The 22,834-nt window shown below is 35.4% G+C and overlaps 3 protein-coding genes across 3 annotated transcripts in view; all 3 read left to right on the top strand.

Annotated features, from left to right (window-relative positions):
- The window catches only part of LOC127845915 (uncharacterized), a 462,977-nt gene extending 440,246 nt beyond the window's left edge, over positions 1–22,731 (top strand). The window contains exon 3 of the mRNA XM_052377093.1: positions 22,525–22,731. The gene's annotated coding sequence lies outside the window, so the exon portion shown is untranslated. The remainder of the gene's footprint in view (positions 1–22,524) is intronic.
- LOC127845424 (uncharacterized) overlaps positions 1–22,834 on the top strand; it is a 564,768-nt gene that overhangs the window by 367,514 nt on the left and 174,420 nt on the right. The gene's annotated exons all lie outside the window — the stretch shown is intronic.
- LOC127845416 (uncharacterized) overlaps positions 1–22,834 on the top strand; it is a 577,557-nt gene that overhangs the window by 356,036 nt on the left and 198,687 nt on the right. Inside the window, exons 8-13 of the mRNA XM_052376315.1 lie at positions 311–457; positions 938–1,003; positions 1,279–1,431; positions 2,028–2,087; positions 3,143–3,340; positions 17,513–19,314. Of these exons, the coding sequence (XP_052232275.1) occupies positions 311–457; positions 938–1,003; positions 1,279–1,431; positions 2,028–2,087; positions 3,143–3,340; positions 17,513–19,314 (2,426 nt within the window). The remainder of the gene's footprint in view (positions 1–310; positions 458–937; positions 1,004–1,278; positions 1,432–2,027; positions 2,088–3,142; positions 3,341–17,512; positions 19,315–22,834) is intronic.

The raw sequence follows: 22,834 nt of genomic DNA on the forward strand, positions 1-22,834 counted from the left end.
CCACTCTTGAGTTACTTAGTATGTGTCTTTGAATGAAGCTAAATAAGCATGGGTATTAACAACATCAGTTGCACAAGTTCTACTTATTTGAGTAGTTTATGTCAGTAAGTAAATGACAACATTCTGTTGATTATTTGAGCCGCGTTCTGAGAAAACTGGGTTTAATGCATGTGCATAAAGTGTCGTCCCAGATTAGCCTGTGCAGTCCACACAGGCTAATCTGGGACGACACTTTACACACATGCATTGAGCCCAGTTTTGTCAGAATGCGGCTCATTTGTTTGTTCACAATAACTTGTCTCGTTTCCAGGTGATTCTGGGAGGGTCAGTGAAGGTGAGGAAGTGAGTGTGGCAGCTGCCTGGAGTGATGGAGAGGAGGAGGAAGAGTTGGCAGAGGAGGAGGAGGTTTACCTGGAGGAAGCCCAGGAAGAACTGGAGGAAAATACTGAGCCCAAAGGTATAAGGTGTAAAATTTGTAGTAGAGAAAATATAAAAGATAAATCAATGCACATGACAATTATTTGGATATCATTTGAAATAGTTAAATAGAAAATTTTAAACACTAAAACCAAACACATGTGGAATACATACCACTCTTACAACTAAAAATAAAAGTAATTCTTTAAAATTGAATATTAGGCATTATCCTTTGTTTAACTATGTACATATATTTGGACCATTGAAATTTTCAACAAGAAACTTGTTTAATATATCTTGTGTGCGTTGAAACAGATCAGAAAAAGGCCCTAAATAGTTATCAGTTAGTATTAAAAACTTTTAAACTGTATTTGATACCATTTTCTGCATTGAATGAACTGTAGCAGCCATTTTACAGCATTATACACTGTGTCATTGAGGGGATATTTGGTTCTTTAATGCACACCAATGTCAAATTGTTATGACCATTTGAAACATTAACTTTCCTCATTCATTTCAGAAAATCCTACCTCAGGATCAAAACAAGAGTCTGTGGAAGGGGTACAAGAATCAGAAGATGTGAAATGTATGATTTTAATTAGGCACAATGTGTCGAAAAATTCAATGACATTCAATGCGGTGCTAGCATGTTAATGCTCTAGTGTAGTGATTAATTGAATAAAATCATGTATTACTGTTAATGTAGCTTATCAAATTTAAGTTTAATATTTAATCAAATAAAACATATGTAATGGCAAGGTATGTTTAAAGTAAAAACCACAAAGGTAAGTGATAAAAGATGTGCTTTAGTTATCAGTGGTTATACTATACTGACACACTTTCTGTCTTTGATCTCCACAGCTGTAAGCCCAACTCTGGTTGGTGACCTATCTGGTAAGACCTTAGAGCAGCTAGAGCAGATGCGGGCGGAGAAGAGAGCCCGTCTACAGGAGGCCTTGGAGCCCGTTTCCCTGGAGGAGATCAGGAAGCAGCGAGCAAGCAAGAGAGCTCAGGGTATCTAGGTTAACTTTATCAGTGTTTAATCTGCAAACCTGATTAGTAATTCAATTATGCAAAAAAAGTGAAGTTTACATTTTCCGGTGTGCCCGCTGATTCAGTTCGTTAAGGGCTGTACTACATGTGAAACCGGCAGGTTTGATTCCAGGCCCGGCCACATTAATTGTGTTGAGATTAGTCATAAATATGATTTATGCTGCAAGTTTCTACCTTCTCATACATTATTACCGATACTAGCATAGGTCTGTGCACTTACGACTAGTTAACTAGCGGACCCAGGAAAAGCCGTAAATGGACAACTATGATGTGACTAAAATACTGTTGAGAATGGAGAAAAATCCAAACAAACAAATCGACTTATTCATTACTATTTATGTCTGTATTTCTAACCTCGCTTATTTCATTTCCATAGTCTCAAGCTGTAGGAGCTTATCACAAGATTGAGGACTGGTAACTACAGGAGTTATTGTAGAAGTCTGCTTAGTAACACGTGTGTTGCTACAGCAAAATGTTCAATCTTAATTCTGGAGAACATAACTTGTAGTCTTGCTGCATACATTTTACATTTCTATAATGAAGTTTTTGTTCTGCAGGTGATGACATTGGGGCCATAAAGATATCAACTGTCAAAAATGAGCGGAAAATAGTTCTAAGTAGGTTTATACAACACTTTTATGTTAATCTTATGGTAAAGACAGTATGATATGTCTATCAGAAAATGCAAAATCTAATAAGACCTGTATGACAAAATGTTTTGGTGACATTTTTTACGCCCATTTATACGCTGTTTCCAAGTTAATCGTACACTAGATAAATAATAATTGTAAAAAACTAAAAACACACAATCTTGTTTTTATTATTATTATACACCAGTTTATAACAGTGCATATTGTGGAAAAACCTGTGTTTTTATCACAACATCATTAAACTTTGTGATTTTGTTTGTGGACCTAGTCAGGTCAGGTAAAGGCCACTGTAGCTTAAAAAAGAAAATCTTGTCAGATTAAGGTCAAGGTCACTGTTGCTTAAAAGACAGTAGATAACCCCTATTGCAAAAGGGGTCACTAGGTCAAAGGTCACTGCCACAATAAGGGTGAAAATTGTTTCCAATCAATAACTTGTCAACGATTGACTGATTGGCTCGATGTGCATTGACCTTTGACAACAGATAACCCCTATTGAAATTGGGGGTCACTAGGTCAAGGTCACTGTCACATTAAGTGTGAAAATTGTTTCTGATCAATAACTCAACGAATTTACAGATAGGCCCTCAACGAATTTACAGATAGGCCTAATACTTCTGTTCACATTTGCATTTGACAGTAGATGACCCCTATTGGAATTGGGGTCACTAATTTAAAGGTCAAGGCCCTGTTTGGACGGCATCAGTCTCCGACAGCAGAGCTCTTGTTAAATTAGGATTAATATGTGTTAAACATTGAATTTAATTTCATGGCATTGCCATATTTCTTGTTGTCCCCTCAATTTTAAAAACAAATTTATACATGCTTTACAGATCAATATTACCCAGACCTTTAAATGGACAGCCATATTGTAACAAATTGTATGTCTTTTTAAGTACAAAGTTTCATTTTTATTGTCACATATTTCTTCAAGTTTGTTCTAAGCAATATGGCATGTCACCTAATTGTGATAGCATTACTTTTGCAATAATTAAGTTTTCATAAACACCGTTTACTGTTTGCAGACAAGGAAGAACAAAGGTCAACTGAGAACCCTGAGCCATTAGTGCGGGTCACATTTGGAAGTGTAGAGGCCCTGCAAAAACGAAAACTTCCACGACTTGGGACTGATCCCTATCAGCCACAGACTGCCAATAATGTTGTGAAATTGGGTCAGGCCAGGCGTGAACGTCAGATCTATGTACCACCATCAAAAAAAAATGGTAGAAATTGTGCTTTTTAACCAGGTTTTCCGAAGGAAAAAAATGGTTATTAGATTGGCGAATGCGGGCTGGCGGGCGGAACAAGCTTGTCCGGGCCATAACTATGTCATTCATTGTGAGATTGTAAAATCATTTGGCACATTTGTTCACAAGCATTGAACGGTGTGTTGCGCAAAAGAATTACATATCTCAAAGGTCAAGGTCACACTTTGAGTTCAAAGGTCAAAAATTACCATATGGAGCTTGTCCGGGCCATAACAATGTCATTTATTGTGAGATTTTAAAATCATTTGGCATATTTGTTCACCATCATTGGACAGTGTGTCATGCGAAAGAATGACGTCAATATCTCTAAGGTCAAGGTCACATTTTTATTGAAAACCTGGTTTTGTGACAATTTTGTCCCTTGTTATTTTTTTCCCTAATATGTCTCTTTCGCACTCTTTTTTCCCCTTTCACCCAGCGTCCAGCGTCTTCCCCTTTCTCTTAAAAAAACCCTGCTAGAATCATGAAACTTCGTAGGTAGATTGATCATGACTCGCAGTTGACCCTTATTGATTTTCAGGTCACTATATCAAAGGTCAAGGTCACGGTGACCTGAAATGGTAAAAAGTTTCTGGATGATAACTCAAGAATGCTTATGGCTTGGATCATGAAACTATATAGGTACATTGATCATGACTGGCAGATGACCCCTATAGATTTTCAGGTCACTAGGTCAAAGGTCAAGGTCAAAGTGACAATAACATATTCACACAATGGCTGTCACTACAACGGAAAGCCCATATGGGGGACATGCATGTTTTACAAACAGCCCTTGTGATCAGATTTTATTAATACTTTCACAATACAACACTTACCTGAATACCACAATGGATTCCACCCAAACAATACCCCATGCCCCAACCCAGAATCCCTGCCTCCCCCCCTCCCCCTCAAAACAAACTTTTTTTTTTTCATTTTTTATTTTTGATGGCTTACGTTATACTGTCAAGCACTCAAATAGTCGAGCGCGCTGTCCTCTGACAGCTCTTGTTAGTCCCCTACCGATTTTACCGGAGGGGACTTTTGGTTTTGTATTTGTCCGTCCATCACACTTTTCTGGATCCTGCGATAACTTTATAAGTTCTAATATTTTTTCATGAAACTTGAAATATGGATGGATGGCAATATGGACATTATTCACATCATTTCATTTTGTTCCCTCGTCAAAAATTTTGGTTGCTATGGCAACAAAAAGACTAGAAATACTGCTGAAAATGGTGTTTTTTTCAGGATCCTGCCATTACTTTAAAAGTTCTTAATATTTTTTCATGAAACTTGAAGCATGGATAGATGGCAATATGGACATTATGCACGTCATTTCATTTTGTTTGTACGTCAAAAATTCTGGTTGCTATGGCAACAAATGGACTAGAAATACTGCTGAAAATGGTGTTTTTTCTAGATCCTGCGATTTCTTTAAAATTTCTTAATATTTTTTCATGAAACTTGAAATATGGATAGATGGCAATATGGACATTATGCACGTCATTTCATTTTGTTCATACGTCAAAATTCTGGTTGCTATGGCAACAAATAGACTAGAAATACTGCTGAAAATGGTGGTTTTCTGGATCCTGCGATAAGTTTAAAAGTTCTTAATATTTTTTCATAAAACTTGAAATATGGATAGATGGCAATATGGAAATTATGCACATCATTTCATTTTGTTCATACGTCTAAAATATTGGTTGCTATGGCAACAAATAGACTAGAAATACTGCTGAAAATGGTGTTTTTTTCTGGATCCTGCGATAACTTTAAAAGTTCTTAATATTTTTTATGAAACTTGAAACATGGATAGATGGCAATATGAACATTATGCATGTCATTTAATTTTGTTTGTACGTCAAAAATTCTGGTTGCTATGGCAACAAATAAAAAAAAATTCTGACAATGGTGGAGCCGGTAGGGGACTTAAATTGCTTGGCAATAGTCTTGTTTTTAATTTTGTCAATTAACCAATTCGTGAAAAGGTCCCTTTTACAAATTCAATGTAAAAGAAATAACTTTAACCACTCCTTGAACATTATTTCAGGGGAAATTGATTTAAACAATTAAAAAAAGTTCACTGTTTTTCATCCATCTTTGTACCGGCTACTCTTGTTGATGAAGGTACAGTACTGCCAGCTTTAGAGGTATCATGATGTCGACAACCTTCAACCAAAGCTGGCAGTTTTAGTACACAATAATATTTAGTTTCCTACCACATGTACATTAGAATATTCACAAATGAAGTCATGACAAGTGCCCCTACAGAGAATGTGTAATCTTAATTTATTTTGGTTATCTCCGTCGTCTGTCCGTCCTGGCCACTATTTCCTCCTACACTATTAGCACTGAAACTTGCACACATGGTAGCTATGAGCATATGTGCGACCCTGCACTTTTTGGAATTTTGATCTGACCCCTGGGTCAAAAGTTATGGGGGTTGGGGATGGGCTGGGTCAGATATTTTCACTCACTTCTTTAGGTTATTATCCCCCGCCAGAGGCGGAGGGATATTGTTTTGGCGTTGTCCGTCCATCCGTCCGTCCGGCTGTCCTTCCGTCCGTCCGGCACTTTTGTGTCCGGAGCCATATCTTGGAAGTGCTTTGGCGGATTTCATTGAAACTTGGTATGAGTATATATATGCATAAGAGGATGATGCACGCCAAATGGCATTGTATACCATCTGTAAAAAACAGAGTTATGGCCCTTTGTATCTTGAAAAAATGCTTTTTACTATAGGCACTTTTGTGTCCGGAGCCATATCTTGGAAGTGCTTTGGCGGATTTCATTGAAACTTGGTATGAGTATATATCCCCCGCTTCCTCCGTCCGTCCATCTGATAGTATGTTCATCCGTCCGATTTGCACCCATCCTCAAACAAAGCATATGTTGCGGGGGATATCAATTCTATGAATTTGCTTGTTTAATTTCGGTCCAAACATAAAACGTTCGTTTCAGATTTTATATAAAGACTCGAAATCAGCTGTTTCTCAATGTGGTTACTTATCCGACTTTTTTCCTATTGAAAGGGGCTGCAGACAAGGAGATCTTCTCTCATGTTATATTTACATCCTATGCACTGAAATTTTGTCGCTTGCATTGATAGATAACAAGAATATAAAAGGTGTAACAATTAATGGAACTGAACACAAATTGTCCCAGTTTGCAGACGATACTGCAATTTTATTAGCTCACCTGAGCGATAGCTCGAGGTGAGCTATTGTGATCACTCAGCGTCCGGCGTCCGTCCGTCCGTCCGTCCGTATACAAATTTGTAAACATCTTCTTCTACTAAACCATTGAGCCAATTTCAACTAAATTTCATGTGGAGCATCCCTAGGTCATGGGACAAAAGAATTGTTAAAAAAAATTTGATCACATAACCAAGATGGCCGCCATGACCATATATGGTAAAAACCTTAAAAAATCTTCTTGTCAGAAACCGCTCATCAGATTTTCAAAAAATTTCACAGGGATGACCTTTGAGGGCTCCCCTGAAAAAGTTGTTCAAAGAAATTTGATTCGTCAAAAAACATGGCCGCAGGAGCTCGTTGAACTTTGCATGTTTATTCGTTTTCGCCTATTTTGTGAAAACTTTCAAAAATCTTCCACATTTTTTGTCCGATCCTTTCCAAATTTACACAGTGTCTTTATATCAATGAGGACACAAACCCTACAAAAAATGAGCATTATTGGTCCATGAAGTACAGAATTACCTCCCCTTGAATTGAGAAAATGGTGTTTATGCAATAAAGTCCAAATTTTTCATCCAATTCTTTCCAAACTTGTAAGGATTTAGCATGGTTCAAACAAGGGAAACAACTACGGTTTATGCATGTTCTATTTATTACAGATTGACCTCCCTTTAATTCATTCAAAATCTCATTTTACAGCAGAGATTCCAAATCTGACCTGTAAATGAGCCCCATATTTACTGCTGGTGCTATGTTACCTTTTCCCATTTGATCATTCTTAAGTATTGGTCTTGTAATGCTGCTACTGCTACTGCTACTGCTACTACTACTACTACTTCTACTACTACTACTACTACTACTACTACTACTACTACTTCTACTACTACTACTAATACTACTACTTCTACTACTACTACTACTACTACTACTACTACTACTACTACTAGTACTACTACTACTACTACTAGTACTACTACCACCACCACCACCACCACCACCACGTCTACTATTACTACTTCTACTACTACTGCCACTACTACTACTACTTTTACGCCTACCACTACTACTACTACCACTACTACTACTACTACTACTACTACTACTACTTCTACTACTACTTCTACTACTACTACTACTACTACTTCTACGACTACTACTACTACTACTACTACTACTACTACTACAACTACTATTACTACGACTACTACTACTACTACTACTACTACACCACCACCACCACCACCACCACCACCACCACCATTCACAGTGACAAAAAACGTATTCACACAATGGCTGCTACTGCAACTTATAGCCCATATAGGGGGGCATGCATGTTTTACAAACAGCCCTTGTTTCTATGGGATTTTAACCACAACTGTTCATGTTTATCTCCGACACATTTTTAGGTCACCTGTCATGAAGTGACACAGTGAGCTTATGTGATCGTGTGATGTCCGGCGTCCGTTGTGCGTGCCTGCGTGTGTCCGTGCGTCCGTCCGTCAACAATTTGTTTGTGTAGACAGTAGAGGTCACAGTTTGCAACCAATCTTGATGAAATTTGGTCAAAATGTTTATCTTGATGAAATCCGGTTTGGGATTGTATTTGGGTCATCTGGGGTCAAAAACAAGGTCACTAGGTCAAATAATAGAACAACCTTCTGTAGACAATAGAGGTCACAGTTTTCATCCATTCTTTATGAAATTTGGTCAGAATGTTTATCTTGATGAAATCTGGGTTGGGATTTTATTTGGGTCATCTGGGGTCAAAAACTAGGTCACTAGGTCAAATAATAGAAAAACCTTGTGTAGACATTAGAGATCACAGTTTTCATCCAACCTTTATGAAATTTGGTCAGAATTCTTGATGAAATCTGGGTGGGATTGTATTTGGGTCATCTGGGGTAAAAATCTAGGTCAAATAAATAGAAAAACCTTGTGTTGACAATAGAGGTCACAGTTTTCATCCAATATTTATGAACTGTGGTCAGAATGTTTATCTTGATGAAATCTGGATTGGGATTGTATTTGGGTCATCTAGAGTCAGGAACTAGGTCACTAGGTCAAATCATAGAAAAACATTGTGTAGACAATAGAGGTCATAGTTTTCATCTGATCTTAATGAGTCAGGTGAGCGATTCAGGGCCATCATGGCCCTCTTGTTAGACGGTACTGAACAGTCCTTAAATGAAACTCTCACTGTTATTCAGGAGTTTTCATTTATATCAGGTCTTAATGTTAACTTTGACACAACAAACGCTGTATGGATTGGCAAGCACAAATATAGTTGTCATACCATAAAAACTAAATGGAAACTCAATTGGATGCAACACAGCTTTAAAATGCTGGGAATAAATTTCCATGTTGATCTTTCAAAAATGATTAAATTAAACTATGATGAAAAAATTGTCAAAATGGAAAATATTCTGAAAAACTGGAAAAGAAGATTTTTAACACCAATTGGAAAAATTGTTATTGAGAAAACACTTATTGTGTCCTTATTCAATCACTTCTTCATATCATTGCAAAACCCACCCTATACCATTTTTAACTCTATAAAATCCTCTATACTGAGATTTATTTGGGATGGGCATAGTAAAATAAAGTTCTCAACAATAGTGAAAGATTATAGTGAAGGACGTTTAAAAATGATCGATCTGGATGCATTTATTCCAGCATTAAAACTAACATGGTTACAAAAAAATTTAATGCTTTAGAGAAAATTGGATAGAAATTGCAAAACTTTATTTCGATGCATATAAACTCTTAAATTGGGGTTATCATTATGCTTTAAATATAGCTAACAGAATTTCTAACCCCTTTTGGGTAGATGTTTTAAACAGCTTCTCACTTTATTGTGGTAAATTAGAAGTAAACACAGATGAATTTTTGTATTATTCACTTTTTTACAATCCAAATACATTGATAGGAAATAACAGTCAAGGTTCCTAGCTGGAATTCATTGTATAGGTGATATATAAAATAATGGAACCTTTATCTCTTGTGATGACCTTAATAAAATGGACAATTTGAACATAAACTTCATTCATTATACAGGGGTGCCAAGAGCGATAGATACTTTTTTGAAACTATGTCGTATATCTAATCCTTCCCGACAAATTATCAAACCCTTTCTACCACCATTGTTTCAACTTGTACTGAAAAAAGAATCTGGTGCAAAACGACTTTATACTATTCTAAATAAAAATAATGAACAACCATCTGTTAAACAAAAATGGTGTACAAAACTAAATGCCATAATTAATGAAAAAGAATGGAACTGCTTATTTGAACTACCCTTTTTAATAACCAATGATGTAAAGGTTCAGTGGTTCCAATATAGGCTAATTCACAGGATACTTGGAACAAATAGTCTTTTGAGTAAAATGAAAATTACAGATGATCCATTATGTTCTTTTTGCAAAAAAGGTGAGGAAAATTTAGAACATTTATTCTGGTGGTGCCACATATCTAAAGCAATTATTGATGAAATATTAATCTTGTCCTTTCATTAATATGACAATCCTACTACTTGGATACTGAGTTAAGTCTGCTACAGCCATAAATAATGTTATTTTGTTTGTTAAACTATACCTGTATAAGTGTTAAATGAATAAATATATTCCAAGCACTATAGGAGCAAAGAAATTCAAGTACGAATACGATAACTTAAGAAAAATATCAATTTCAAAAAATAATTTAGAATTCTTTGACAGTGAATGGGAATTATTTAATGATTTTGTCTCACGAACTTGGAAATAAACTTTTATGATTGTTGTAGTTTTTATTAAAAAAAAATAAAATACTAATTAAAGCGTACCGTTACCCACGTAAAATTAAAAGTCTACGTTATAAAATATAGCGCTTAATAATGTCCTTAAGCACTTCTCATCTCTTATTATAATGTACACATTCTACTCAGTCAATACTCACTTGTTTTTATCCCCTTTCTTTACATTATTTTCCGTAAAGCCTCCGGCTTTCACATGTATACTTAGCATATCGGGATGACGATATCGAGTGATCCGCATTTTAAATAACGCACTTAAAAACACCACGTGACTCACCTACATACCCGGATATTCAACCAGATTTTACCATTCTTCGATTTGGCGTTCTGTCGAGTGGTTCGTTCTCTGGACAGGTAGGTAAATACCTGTTGAAATTGAGTGTATCTATCGTTTTTATTGTTTAATACTGCCTTACTAAGGACGTAGTCCTAGTATTTAATTTGTTTGGCAATAATTAGAGCAAAAATATCTGACGAGCTTTGCTCGCGGAAAACACTGTCCGAAATTTCGGATTTCGGATGTGATGATTTTTTATTGCCATTTGTTCCCAGAAGGACATTAAAGTATGTAGTAATTAATAAAACAAAAGGCAAGGCAGTTGTTTGCTCAAAGGTTTCTTATAATACATGTGTAATTTATTCAAAAAGTAAGTTAAAAGACTGACAGAAATATGTCGTCAGCTTCTATGAGCACGTGCATCGGAAAACACTGTCCGAAATTTCGGATTTCGGATGTGATGATTTTTTATTGTCATTTGTTCTCAGAAGGACATTATAGTTTATAGTTATTAATAAAACGAAAGGCAAGGCAGTTGTTTGCTAAAAGGTTGCTTATATATAAGTGTAATTTATTCAAAAAGTAAGTTAAAAGACTGACAGAAATATGTCGTCAGCTTCTATGAGCACGTGCATCAATCCAATAATGAATTCCAATGTGTTTTTTTTTTCTTAATTGTCCAAGCAAGAAATTGACAATTTGAAATTGCTTTTGGAGTAAATTCCGATGACGTAGTCACGGAAAATGATGACATTACCCACTATTATGGGCATAATTTATACAATGGACCAAACATCCATTTGAAAATGGACCATTATGATAGTGACAATAATGTTCACTTATAGTAAAATAATATAATTATAATAGAAAGAATACTGGGCTGAGTTCTCAGCAGACGTGTTTGATGGTATTGACAATGATCCCTCCTCAGAGGTTTTTGGGGATTTGCCTAATTTTAAGGGCACTTGAAAAGGAAGTTGCCATTCCCCAATATTTGGCTAATTTGATTAACACCGTTTGTTCTGTTCAGTGTGACACTGATTCAATTGTTTTTTAAAATATAAATTACCAGAGAATTGTTTGTATCTGGGTGCACCTTTGATTAACAATGAAATTTGGAAAGTCCTAGGAAAAAGGGCAAGGTCACAAAATCAGGACATGGTGGAGATTTAGAATTTAGCGCCGTGGCAACAGGGATTGTGCCTATTATTAAGTTGGCCAATATGGTAAAGACACAGATTGCTAATAGTCCTGAGGTTATTAATTTAGTCTCTTATATGACCATAATGTACTATATAATCTATCTCTTAGGCGCAGGTATATGATAAGACCAAATGTAAACAAAAAGTATTCAAATCTGTGTAATGTTAATACACCAGTTTCATCAATGCAGTTTGGTGATAATATTAGCAAAGAAATTCTAAACTGTGACAATTGTTTTGCTTTGTGAATGATATGAGAATGCGAGCGTTCTATGCAAGACCCTTAAGACGCTCTCTGGGTAGAAGTTTTTTCATCCTGCAACTTTCATTGGAAGTTTTAAACCTCCTAATGCCATTAGGTTCACCATACCCTCAAAGGGGTTCATACATAGGGGCAACTCGATCATGCGGTGCCTTTAGATAAGTAGACTATTCCCAATGCTACTGTTACTATGGCTGACCAGTCAATAAACTATTGGTATGCACTGAGGGAAAATTTAAGTATCACGTGCAAAAATGGGAGAAATTTTTACTAGACTCCTGGATTTTTCTGACTATTCCTGGCTAAACATTATTTCAAATGAAATTCCATTTAGTTTTGATCAAATATTATTTGTTAATGAGGAAGTAAATCTTTTACTTAAAAAAGGAGCGATTGTACAGTCAAGTGATGAAAACAATCAGTTTATTTCTAATATTTTTATAGTGCTTAAAGCAAATGAGAATTATAGACCAGTAATTAATTTGAAATATCTAATGAATGAATTGTTTATGAGCACTGTAAATAAGAAATGTTATAAATGTTTTTGGATCTCATTCAGAAGAATGATTATTTTAGAGTATAGATCTGCAGGATACATATACTTTAAGTACCTTGGAGTGAACATGATCAAAGAATTTATTTTCGGATTGAATGGAACTCTATAAGTTTGTTTGCCTGACGCCTAATTTAGCGCCAGCTCCAAAATTGTTAACATAAATTTACAGCCAATACATGCTTGGTTTAGATTTATGGAAATCATGTGTTTATATTATATCTAGATGTTTCAATTAATATGCATCAAATTAAAGAGACCTGTTTACAAAATTAAAACCGGATTCTAGACATATTGAAATTTTTAGGATTAATTATAAATAATTAAATATCTGTATTACAGCCTTCGCAGATAATAGTGATTAGTAGTAATTTGGGTTTGTCATTGATACCGTCTGGTTTATGGTGTTTTAACAGAGGGCATAGCACAGAAGATTGTGACTGATTATAAACTGTATTGCATACAAGGCATGTGAGAGTACGAGAAATTGTTTCCTTCACAGGCAGATACCATGTAGCTAATGCATTTTTTGCTATTCTAGAGGCGCCTTTGTATTATAGAAGCTAAGAGCGCGATAAGTTTAGAGGTCATGGGGATATTAATGACTTTGATAAAGGTACATATTTGAGTAATGGAAGTAAGGAGGAGTTAAAACTGTGGATAACTATTGTGGTCTCTGGAAATGGAAAGACTATAAGGCAAACGGATATTTTGTTTCACTTAGCAACTGATGCCTCTATGGAAGGATGGGTTTGTTATGTTGCAGATATAGTGAACAATATGCATATGGTAGATGGAGTTGAGAATAGTGTATGTAACATTCTATTCATTATTTGGAGCTATTTCCATCTTTTATTCTTTGCAGTCCTCATTTTCTTGTCACTGTGATATTCACATTAAGATACAAAGTGTTAATGTTACTTCTGTGTCTTATATTACAGTTATGGGAGCAATGAATTAAGGTCCCAGGGCTCGAATTTAACTTTTTTTTCTACTTGCAAAACATTGCGAGCAGCTTTAATACCAACTCGCAAAATCAAAAACATTCTCGCAAATTTTGCTGGAAACATAATTTAGTTTCGTTTTTTTTTATTCAACAGTTAACTTTGCTTTGTTTTTCGTATTGTTATTTCCATCTGTGGGCAAACAGAAACTAGTTATTTTTCGCTTCGACGCCATGTCTGTTCAAGTTCAATGACCACGTGTGAATTAGTCGACTGTTTAACGTTATTTGTACCAATACCATCCTGGTATCTGTACTATAAGTATACTAGTCTATACAAGGCGTGCGCTTACGCATAAAGGCATTAAGACGTTATATGACCTATGGTTTAGCGTTCAGGACGTCAAACGCATTTAGCAATATTACTTTTTTTTTCACTATTTCTTTACTCACAAAAAATTACTAGTGGCTTAAAACTTAACTCGCAATCGGTATTTTTCACTCGCATTTTGCGAGTGTGCGAGTGTTAATTTCGAGCCCTGGGTCCTATGGATTGCTTGGTATAAGGCATTTGGATTTGGTGTTTTAATATACACAAATATTTTTTATTTCAGCAATTCATATTCCAGGAAATACTAATATTTAAGCAGATTTTTATTCTAAAAAGTTTTCAAACTCCACATAGTGGATATTAAATTTTGATATTTTTTCTAGAAGTTGAAGACACCTGTTTTAGTCAGATACAGACCTTTTTGCGTCTAGCTAGGCTTAATACATAGATACATTTGTTTAATGGTTCCCAGAACTAGGGTCTTATGGTGTTGATGTATTTTATATGTCTTGTAGTGGTATGTAGCCTTATATTTTCAACCATTTAATCTGATTGGCAAAATATACAATATTATTATTTCTGATGAAGTAGAACAGTCGTTTTTAGTTTGTCCTGTTTGGAAAAGTTGATCACGGTATCAATTGGTATTGTCTAATATAATCATGGTATCCATTGGTATTGTCTAATATACTTTCTTTGCCAGTCAGGTTACTGAGACATCTGGACCTATTGTTTCATCTGCACAGCAGCATGGTGCATCCTCTCAGCCATTCATTGAAGATGGTCGTGGTGACTTTATCCGGCAATCATTGTCGAGTTGGGGAGTTTCACAAAGAACTGCAGAAATTGCCCTGTCAGCCTATATACCATGGACAAGGAATCAATATCGTTTGACCTGGAAAAAGTGGTATTTATGGTGTGGTTCAATGGCTTTACAGTCCCTTTCAAATGACTGAAGGTGTAGTGGTGTATGACCTCCATGAGGATTAGAAATCCTATTTAGTGTTAAATACTCATTATGCAATGCTATTGTAGAAATTGCAATTTAATGGTTACATTTGGTCTTCCAATATATTTTTTATAACTAAATTTATGTAGGAATATTTAATATTTGGCCAGTTCTTCCTAGATATATATATTCACATGGAGTGTGAGTACTGTTCTAAAATTTTATGGTCTTTGTATCCATTAAATAAACTGACTATGAAAATGATGACACTTTAGGTGTCTGCTTTAATAGCATTATCCTGCGTCCCAGGGCTTAGACTTTAGTGTTACTTAACACACTTAGGCTATATGAAGACAAGTAATAATAATGTGTGTTTTGTGTTTCCTAATCATCTCATAATCACTAATAAGCATAATAATTATCTGTTAGTTTTAGAAAATTTCATTATGAGAAATTGTATGTTATGCATACCGTGTTGTTTTATGTAAAATGTACTAAAGCCTTTAGAAAGCCTTTAGAAATGTATATTTTTGTTAGTGTTTTATGTAACCTATAAGACAGTTACCACTTGTACTGCGGATAGATGGCTAAGGAAAGTCTTACAACTTCTGGTATAGACATTATAATTTTAAAGGCTTGTGTTTACATCTGCAGCTACTTTTGCAGCATATAATAAAGGATGATCCTTCGTGGGCATTTTTCAAAACTCCAGAATGGAAATTTGATAAGAATTTTTATAACTGGAGTAGATAAATCAGTGTCAATTAATGACGCTGTGTTAGGTAGTTAATAATTATTATTTTAAACTAGTAATGAAATGTGTTGATGAAGATTGCATATCCAAAATGTTGTGTTGATTTGTTTTAACAGGGTTGAATCTCCTGTGATAATGTCTGTAGTGTTACATCCATAAATGATTGATAATGATAGTTATGATGGAAGTCTTTAGTAAAAGATACTCACCGTTGTTATTGTTTGTGTTCGGTTTTGTTGCTAGATTTAAAGATGCTAAGTATACATGTGAAAGCCGGAGGCTTTACGGAAAATAATGATCCATCATCCAAGCTTTAGTGAAGGATGATGGGCATTATTTGAGTAAAGCCGGAGGCTGAGCATGTATACTCCCACCCTTCTTTATGAAATTATATTATGTATTCTGAGAATATAATTTAATATATGGCTTTTCGGTTGATTGAAGTTTGATCAACTTTTTTCCCTTCCCTTTGTGCTTGTGTACGATTTTAAAGCAACAAAACAGTTTTAAAGAATGGTAAAATCTGGTTGAATATCCGGGTATGTAGGTGAGTCACGTGGTGTTTTTAAGCGCGTTATTTAAAATGCGGATCACTCGATATCGTCATCCCGATATGCTAAGTATACATGCTCAGCCTCCGGCTTTACTCAAATAATGCCCATCATCCTTCACTAAAGCTTGGATGATGGATCATTTTTGTATATGTATTTTTCAACACTAAAGTAGTACATGTAATTGCAATGTGTACTTCATACTTTACTAACTTATACGCTTTGTCATCGTGTATACTATTACGAATTACTTATGATATGTGTTTGATGCATTACATGTATTTGTGATACCATTTTTTTATGTCTGATTGCAACATAATATTGTTATTATGCATATTGTACGTATATGGAATCACGAAATAAAATGTGTTGGAAAAAAATAAAATAATAACAAGTAAAAATGCGTAAATCAATCGCTATATTCGCTAACTACATTGTCTTCTTCACTTTGGCGACCAAGAATATGTAACAAACAAAAATAGCAATACATTGACATTTCAACGATGCAGTTACTAGCAACAGTTTGCAAAAACAATAATACACATATGATAAAAGCAATAATGATTAAGAGACGACACAATAGCCTGGTGAAGCATTAACAGACAATGAATTTCTTCAGCAGCATATGCAAAAATGCAGTTGGTATGAAGCATAAAGCATATGCAAGTAAATAACATGAGAATGTTACAAGGCAGCATGCATGTACTTGCCTATAAACCCTTTCACCATTTTCCAGATCAATTATTTCCCTGTAGACTAGAGCGCCTTGAGGCCTTTGTCCCTGTTTTTTAAAACAAAGCTTTGTTGTTATGTTTGATGATTGGCATTTTACTATAAATTATCTTATTTTCTCTTATTTTATGGGAATTATTTTATTTTGTATGTCAACTATACAAACTATAGGGGCGAAAACTGTTTTCAGGTGTTAAGACATAAACCCATGATTGTCTTTTATTTGTGCATAAAGATAAGGAAATGTGCTATAATAAAAATATGTATATCATACGACAAATGCAGTGAATTAGAATTTCAATATTTATATCAACACGTACATATATAATTTAAACTAATATAGTATACAACACAGTGTAAATATAACACTCGAGTACACATCTGCTAAATGTAAATGTATTAATAATTTGAGTGAACCATTCGAACAATAAGATTAATGTAATTGAAAATATCAAAACAAACGGCACCACTTTAGTGCTTCATATTTAGAGGTATTGGAATATGATCTGACGATTGATTAATGTCAATGTTTCAATTCGTAAATATAGATCTAATGTGACCATGATATTCACTAAATATTATTTTTATTTTGTTTTGTTTTCAGATTCTGCCAGTGTGACCTCATTGGAATTTCCAGTCTGGATTGTTCAAATCAGTACCGATCCAAGCCAGTGCACAACACTGCCCTCTATAGAATATATTAGATTAGTGGGTGTCAAATGTTCCTATACGTTGCTATGCAGTCTACTCAGCAGTCTGCTGACACTTGATCATCAGGTGAAGTTTGAGCTGTATGACTGTGAAATAACGTGGTGCGAAAAAGGCGCAGTCAGAACATTATTTAATACTGGCAATGTAAAAATAAAAACAGAAAATAAAAAAATAGCAGTGTCCGTACTTGGTTGCAAATTGTGGAATGCCCTCAATGGTCTGAATAGTCCGAGTCTGGATGATTGTTGTAAAGCTTTTCGAGAAAATCATAAAGAGTCGTTGTCTCAGACGCTTGTATTGCTCTTACATCTGGACAAACTTAGAATTGAAGTGGATTATGACACACCTGATCAGTGGAAGACTCTTCATGGTTTGAATATTAAGAGTCTAAGTCTAATTATGAGAGAAGTGAATCATACAGAGTCGATGTCTCAGTCGTTAGCCTCGCTTAAACAGCTAGAAATGCTTAGTATTGAAGTGGACAATGGCAATCGTGCTCTGTGGAAGGCTCTTCATGGTTTAGGTATCAAGAGTCTAAGTCTGAGAATGATGGAAGTGAATCATACAGAGTCGTTGTCTCAGCCGTTGTCTCAGTCGTTAGCCTCGCTTACACAGCTAGAAATGCTTAGTATTGACGTGGACTACATGTATGGCAATCGTGACACACCTGATCAGTGGAAGACTCTTCATGGTTTGAATATTAAGAGTCTAAGTCTGAGAATGATGGAAGTGAATCATACAGAGTCGTTGTCTCAGTCGTTAGCCTCGCTTAAACAGCTAGAAATGCTTAGTATTGAAGTGAACAATGGCAATCGTGCTCTGTGGGAGGCTCTTCATGGTTTAGGTATCAAGAGTCTGAGTCTGAGTGGCTACTGGCAAAGTTTTTACGTAAAGAATGCGAAGTCTCTGAAGCAGTCTATATTATCGCTCAAACAGCTGGAAACACTTAATGTTTGTGTGTATAGCGACACTTCTGGTTTGTGGGAGGCTCTCCATGGTCTGAGTATCAAGAGTCTGAGTCTGAGTTGCCACTGTAAACTTAAGAATGCGACGTTTCTGAAGAAGTCGATATTATCGCTTAAACAGCTGGAAACACTTAATGTTAGTGTGGGAGAAGACAGTCCTGGTCTGTGGGAGGCTTTCCAGGGTCTGAGTATCAAGAATCTGAGTCTGATTTGCGACAATAGCAATTTTCAACTGAAGTATGCTACGTCTCTGAAACAGTCGTTAGTATCGCTCAAACAGCTGGATACACTAAGTGTTAGTATGTATGAAGGCAATCCTGGTATGTGGGAGGCTCTCAAGGGTCTAAGTATCAAGAGTCTGAGTTTGACTCTGAGTCAGGATCTGTTTGATAACAAATGTCCTGGTTTGTGGGAGGCTCTCCATAGTCTGAGTATCAAGAGTCTGAGTATGAGTTTGGGAAGCAAGTCTGTAGATTTTCATCTAAAGTATGCAGAGTCTATTAAGATGTCGCTATTATCGCTCACACTGGACACACTTAGTATTATCGCCAAAAAAGACAGCCCTGGCTTGTATGAGGCTCTGAATGGTCTGAACATCAAGAGACTGAGTCTGAGTGGCGAAAAGAGAGGTTTGAGAGTGGATCATGCAGAGTCGTTGTCTCAGTGGCTATCATCACTTACACAGCTTGAGACGCTTACACTACATTTGAATACATACATTGCGCTGCAGGTACCACGATCATTGAAGTATTTGAATATATACACTAAAAAATTGCTTCCCTCGGAATTACGGGACCTTGTGGGCAGACTGGCAGCATGTCCGCATGCAATTGATATTGAGCTAGAAATTGGTTGTGCTTCAAGTATTGATCCCCCAGAACGAATCCTACTCCAGGAATACATTCTAGTTCAACAGGAACTTTTTTCTCGGCCGAATGTTGTAGTTAAAAAATTCCGAACATATGAATCTGAATCTAATTCTACAATGCCGGTACATTACATTGGTGGTGTTGATAACCCTGCTCACTGTGACTTAAGCATTAAAGATTATGCATATGACATATTCGCTAAATTAATGGAAAGATTCAAATATAGTCGAATTTCAATTGGACTTCAGATAAATCCAGACTCATTCTTATAAATAAGTGTGTGTTGTTGTTTGACATTTAATTAGTATGAAACTAGTGTTATTGAATCGTTATAGTGTTTGTAATACTTTGTAAAAATCGAAACTTATTTTACATTATGTGTACACTGATGTTGTGTTCGTTCTATTTATGCACTTTAGCTATAATATTATGCAAAGTTTGTTGTTGCATTTCCGACAAGAGTTATTTGGCAAGTAAATATAGCAGAAACAACAATGTTTCTATTTTATAACGATCTGAACTTATTTGTATTAAGTCAAATGACACGTATATGATTCTGTTCCACAAATCTTTAAAAGAGATACATTCGCCGGAGTTTTTCTGTAACAATAATGGCCTCTTAAAATGAACAATATGACGGAAATTTCGCTCCTAAATAGTAAACTATTTTATATGTATTTATTAAAATCAAGATACATATGCGGCGATTCTTCGTGTCTCACTACTTAATGCAATAAAACGGCATAATCACATTACGTATATATTTTGTGTAAATGTTATGTTATAATATGTTTTAATTTAACGCATGCCTTTGTTTTCATGCTATAAACAATTTCAAAGACGGTGTTACAATTTAAGTAGTGCGCATTGAAGCATGAGTATTTAACTGTACACTTTTCATTCCGTTGACTTTACCTATAAAGAGTGCATGACATCATCGTTTTGATTGTCTTCCTTTCTATAGACTTAAAGACACTTGGATTATTGAAATACATATAAAGTATTTTTATTTGCGTTTTTTGCACAGTGTGTGTCAAATCCAAAACTTTGAAGAGTCTGGCTGTTTTTGCCTGTTTTGCCATGTCTGTACGTGACATTGTTGGCGTTGATGTCACTGCCCACGATGACCTTAGCGTTAAAGCTGATGTTTGTTAAAGATTCTTTGATGAATGACTTAAAAATTAATCGACTTTGTATATGTCCAGACTCAATGTCATAAATGCGTTTACATGGGTATGTTGTTGTTAGGCATCGTATTAGTATAAATCGATTGTTTTTAATGTCCTGAATTATGCTTTCATACAGTGTTGTTGAATATACCACTTGTGTTTTTTGACAAAACAATAGAGTAGACAAATAATATTTCGATTTTAAAATGATCTCGGTATAATTTGTAGTGACATTCAATGAAAAATTTATATTTTTAATATACATTCATCTTTAAAAGATACACATTCGCACAAGCTTTGCTGTTCAATTGATGGAATGTTTTAATAAACAAAATCATGTCAATTTAGCTCCGAAATTGTAAATAACTTCAGATGCATTAGTTCAAATACACGAAACAAGATTAGGCGATGTTTCTTCTTGCTACAGAGCAAGTGTCACACTACTAAACACAATAAGACTTTTAATTACATTGAGTAAACGGTTTGTGTACATGGTATTAATTCAATGCTATCTTTTGTGTAGAGGAATTATATAATTTAAAAGTTTTATACAGTCTTACACATGCGCGTTAAAGTATGTGCAATTAACTGTACATTTATTCCGCAATATACTCAAAGCATTAGACTTCATCTATTACTATTGCATGATTTCTCAGTTATGATTTCCGTTTTTTTCTTTATAATTAGCACAACTTGATTAGTTAATATTTAAGATATTAATGTGCGTATATTTGATTTGTGTGCAAAGGGCGTGTCGTTTTGATCGTCTGAAATAACTATACCCTCAATAAATGGTCAATAAAATTTAGGTTTCATTGAAAATAACAAAATTAATGTATTTATTTGTAAAATGCATATAGATTCAACAGTTTAGATGCATTTTCTCACATTGTTCATTTGACATATAATTATTATGCCCCCCTTCGAAGAAGAGGGGGTATATTGTTTTGCTCATGTCGGTCGGTCCGTCCACCAGTTTCCGGATGATAACTCAAGAACGCTTTGGCATAGGATCATGAAACTTCGACCATGGTAGATCGACCATGTCTGGCAGATGACCCCTATTGATTTTCAGGTCAAAGGTCAAGGTCACAGTGACTCAAAATAGTAAAATGGTTTCCGGATGATACCTCAAGAACATTTTGGCTTAGGATCATGAAACTTCAAAGGTACATTGACCATGACTTACAGATGACCCCTATTGAATTTTAGGTCAAAGGTCACGGTGGCCCAAAATAGTAAAATGGTTTCCGGATGATAACTCAAGAACGCTTACGCCTAGGATCATGAAACTTCATAGATACATTGATCATGACTCACAGATGACCCCTATTGATTTTGAGGTCACTAGGGCAAAGGTCAAGGTCACGGTGAACCGAAATAGTAAAATGGTTTACGGCTGATAACTCAAGAACGCTTAAGCCTAGGATCATGAAACTTCATTGGTACATTGATCAAGACTCGCAGTTAACCCCTATTGATTTTCAGGTCACTAGGTCAAAGGTCAAGGTCACTGTGACCCGAAACAGTAAAATGGTGTCCGGATGATAATTCAAGAACGCTTATGCCTAGGATCATGAAACTTCATAGGTACGTTAATCATGATTCGCAGATGATCCCTATTGATTTCAAGTCACTAGGTCAAAGATCAAAGTCACGGTGACTCAAATTAGAAAAATGGTTTCCGGATGATAACTCACTGATAATTCAAGAACGCATATGCCAATGATCATGAAACTTCATAGGTACATTGATCATGACTCGCAGATGAACCCTATTGACTTTCAGGTCACTTGGTCAAAGGTCAAGGTCACGGTTACTCGGACACAGTAAAATGGTTTCCGGATGATGTCTCAAGAATGGCAGATGACCTCTATTGATTTTCAGGTCACTACGTAAAAGGTCAAGGTCACAGTGACAAAAAACGTATTCACACCATGGCTGCCACTACAACTGACAGCCCATATTGGGGGCATGCATGTTTTACAAACAGCCCTTGTTTTTAATTAATTACGAGTAATCAGTTGTTTCGGATTGTTTATTGTGTGAGCTTTTTGTTGCTTATATTGTATAATACTAAAGATTATTAAACACCATTCAATAGTTAAACAGTGTTGTCGTTGTCTGTGTAGGCAGTTATAATGTTTCTTATCTTGATTGCGATGATGTTTTTGTAAACTATCTTTCGATAATGCTTCTACTGATGATGATG

This window comes from Dreissena polymorpha, chromosome 9, assembly GCF_020536995.1.
Source record: "Dreissena polymorpha isolate Duluth1 chromosome 9, UMN_Dpol_1.0, whole genome shotgun sequence".
Lineage (NCBI taxonomy): Eukaryota > Metazoa > Mollusca > Bivalvia > Myida > Dreissenidae > Dreissena > Dreissena polymorpha.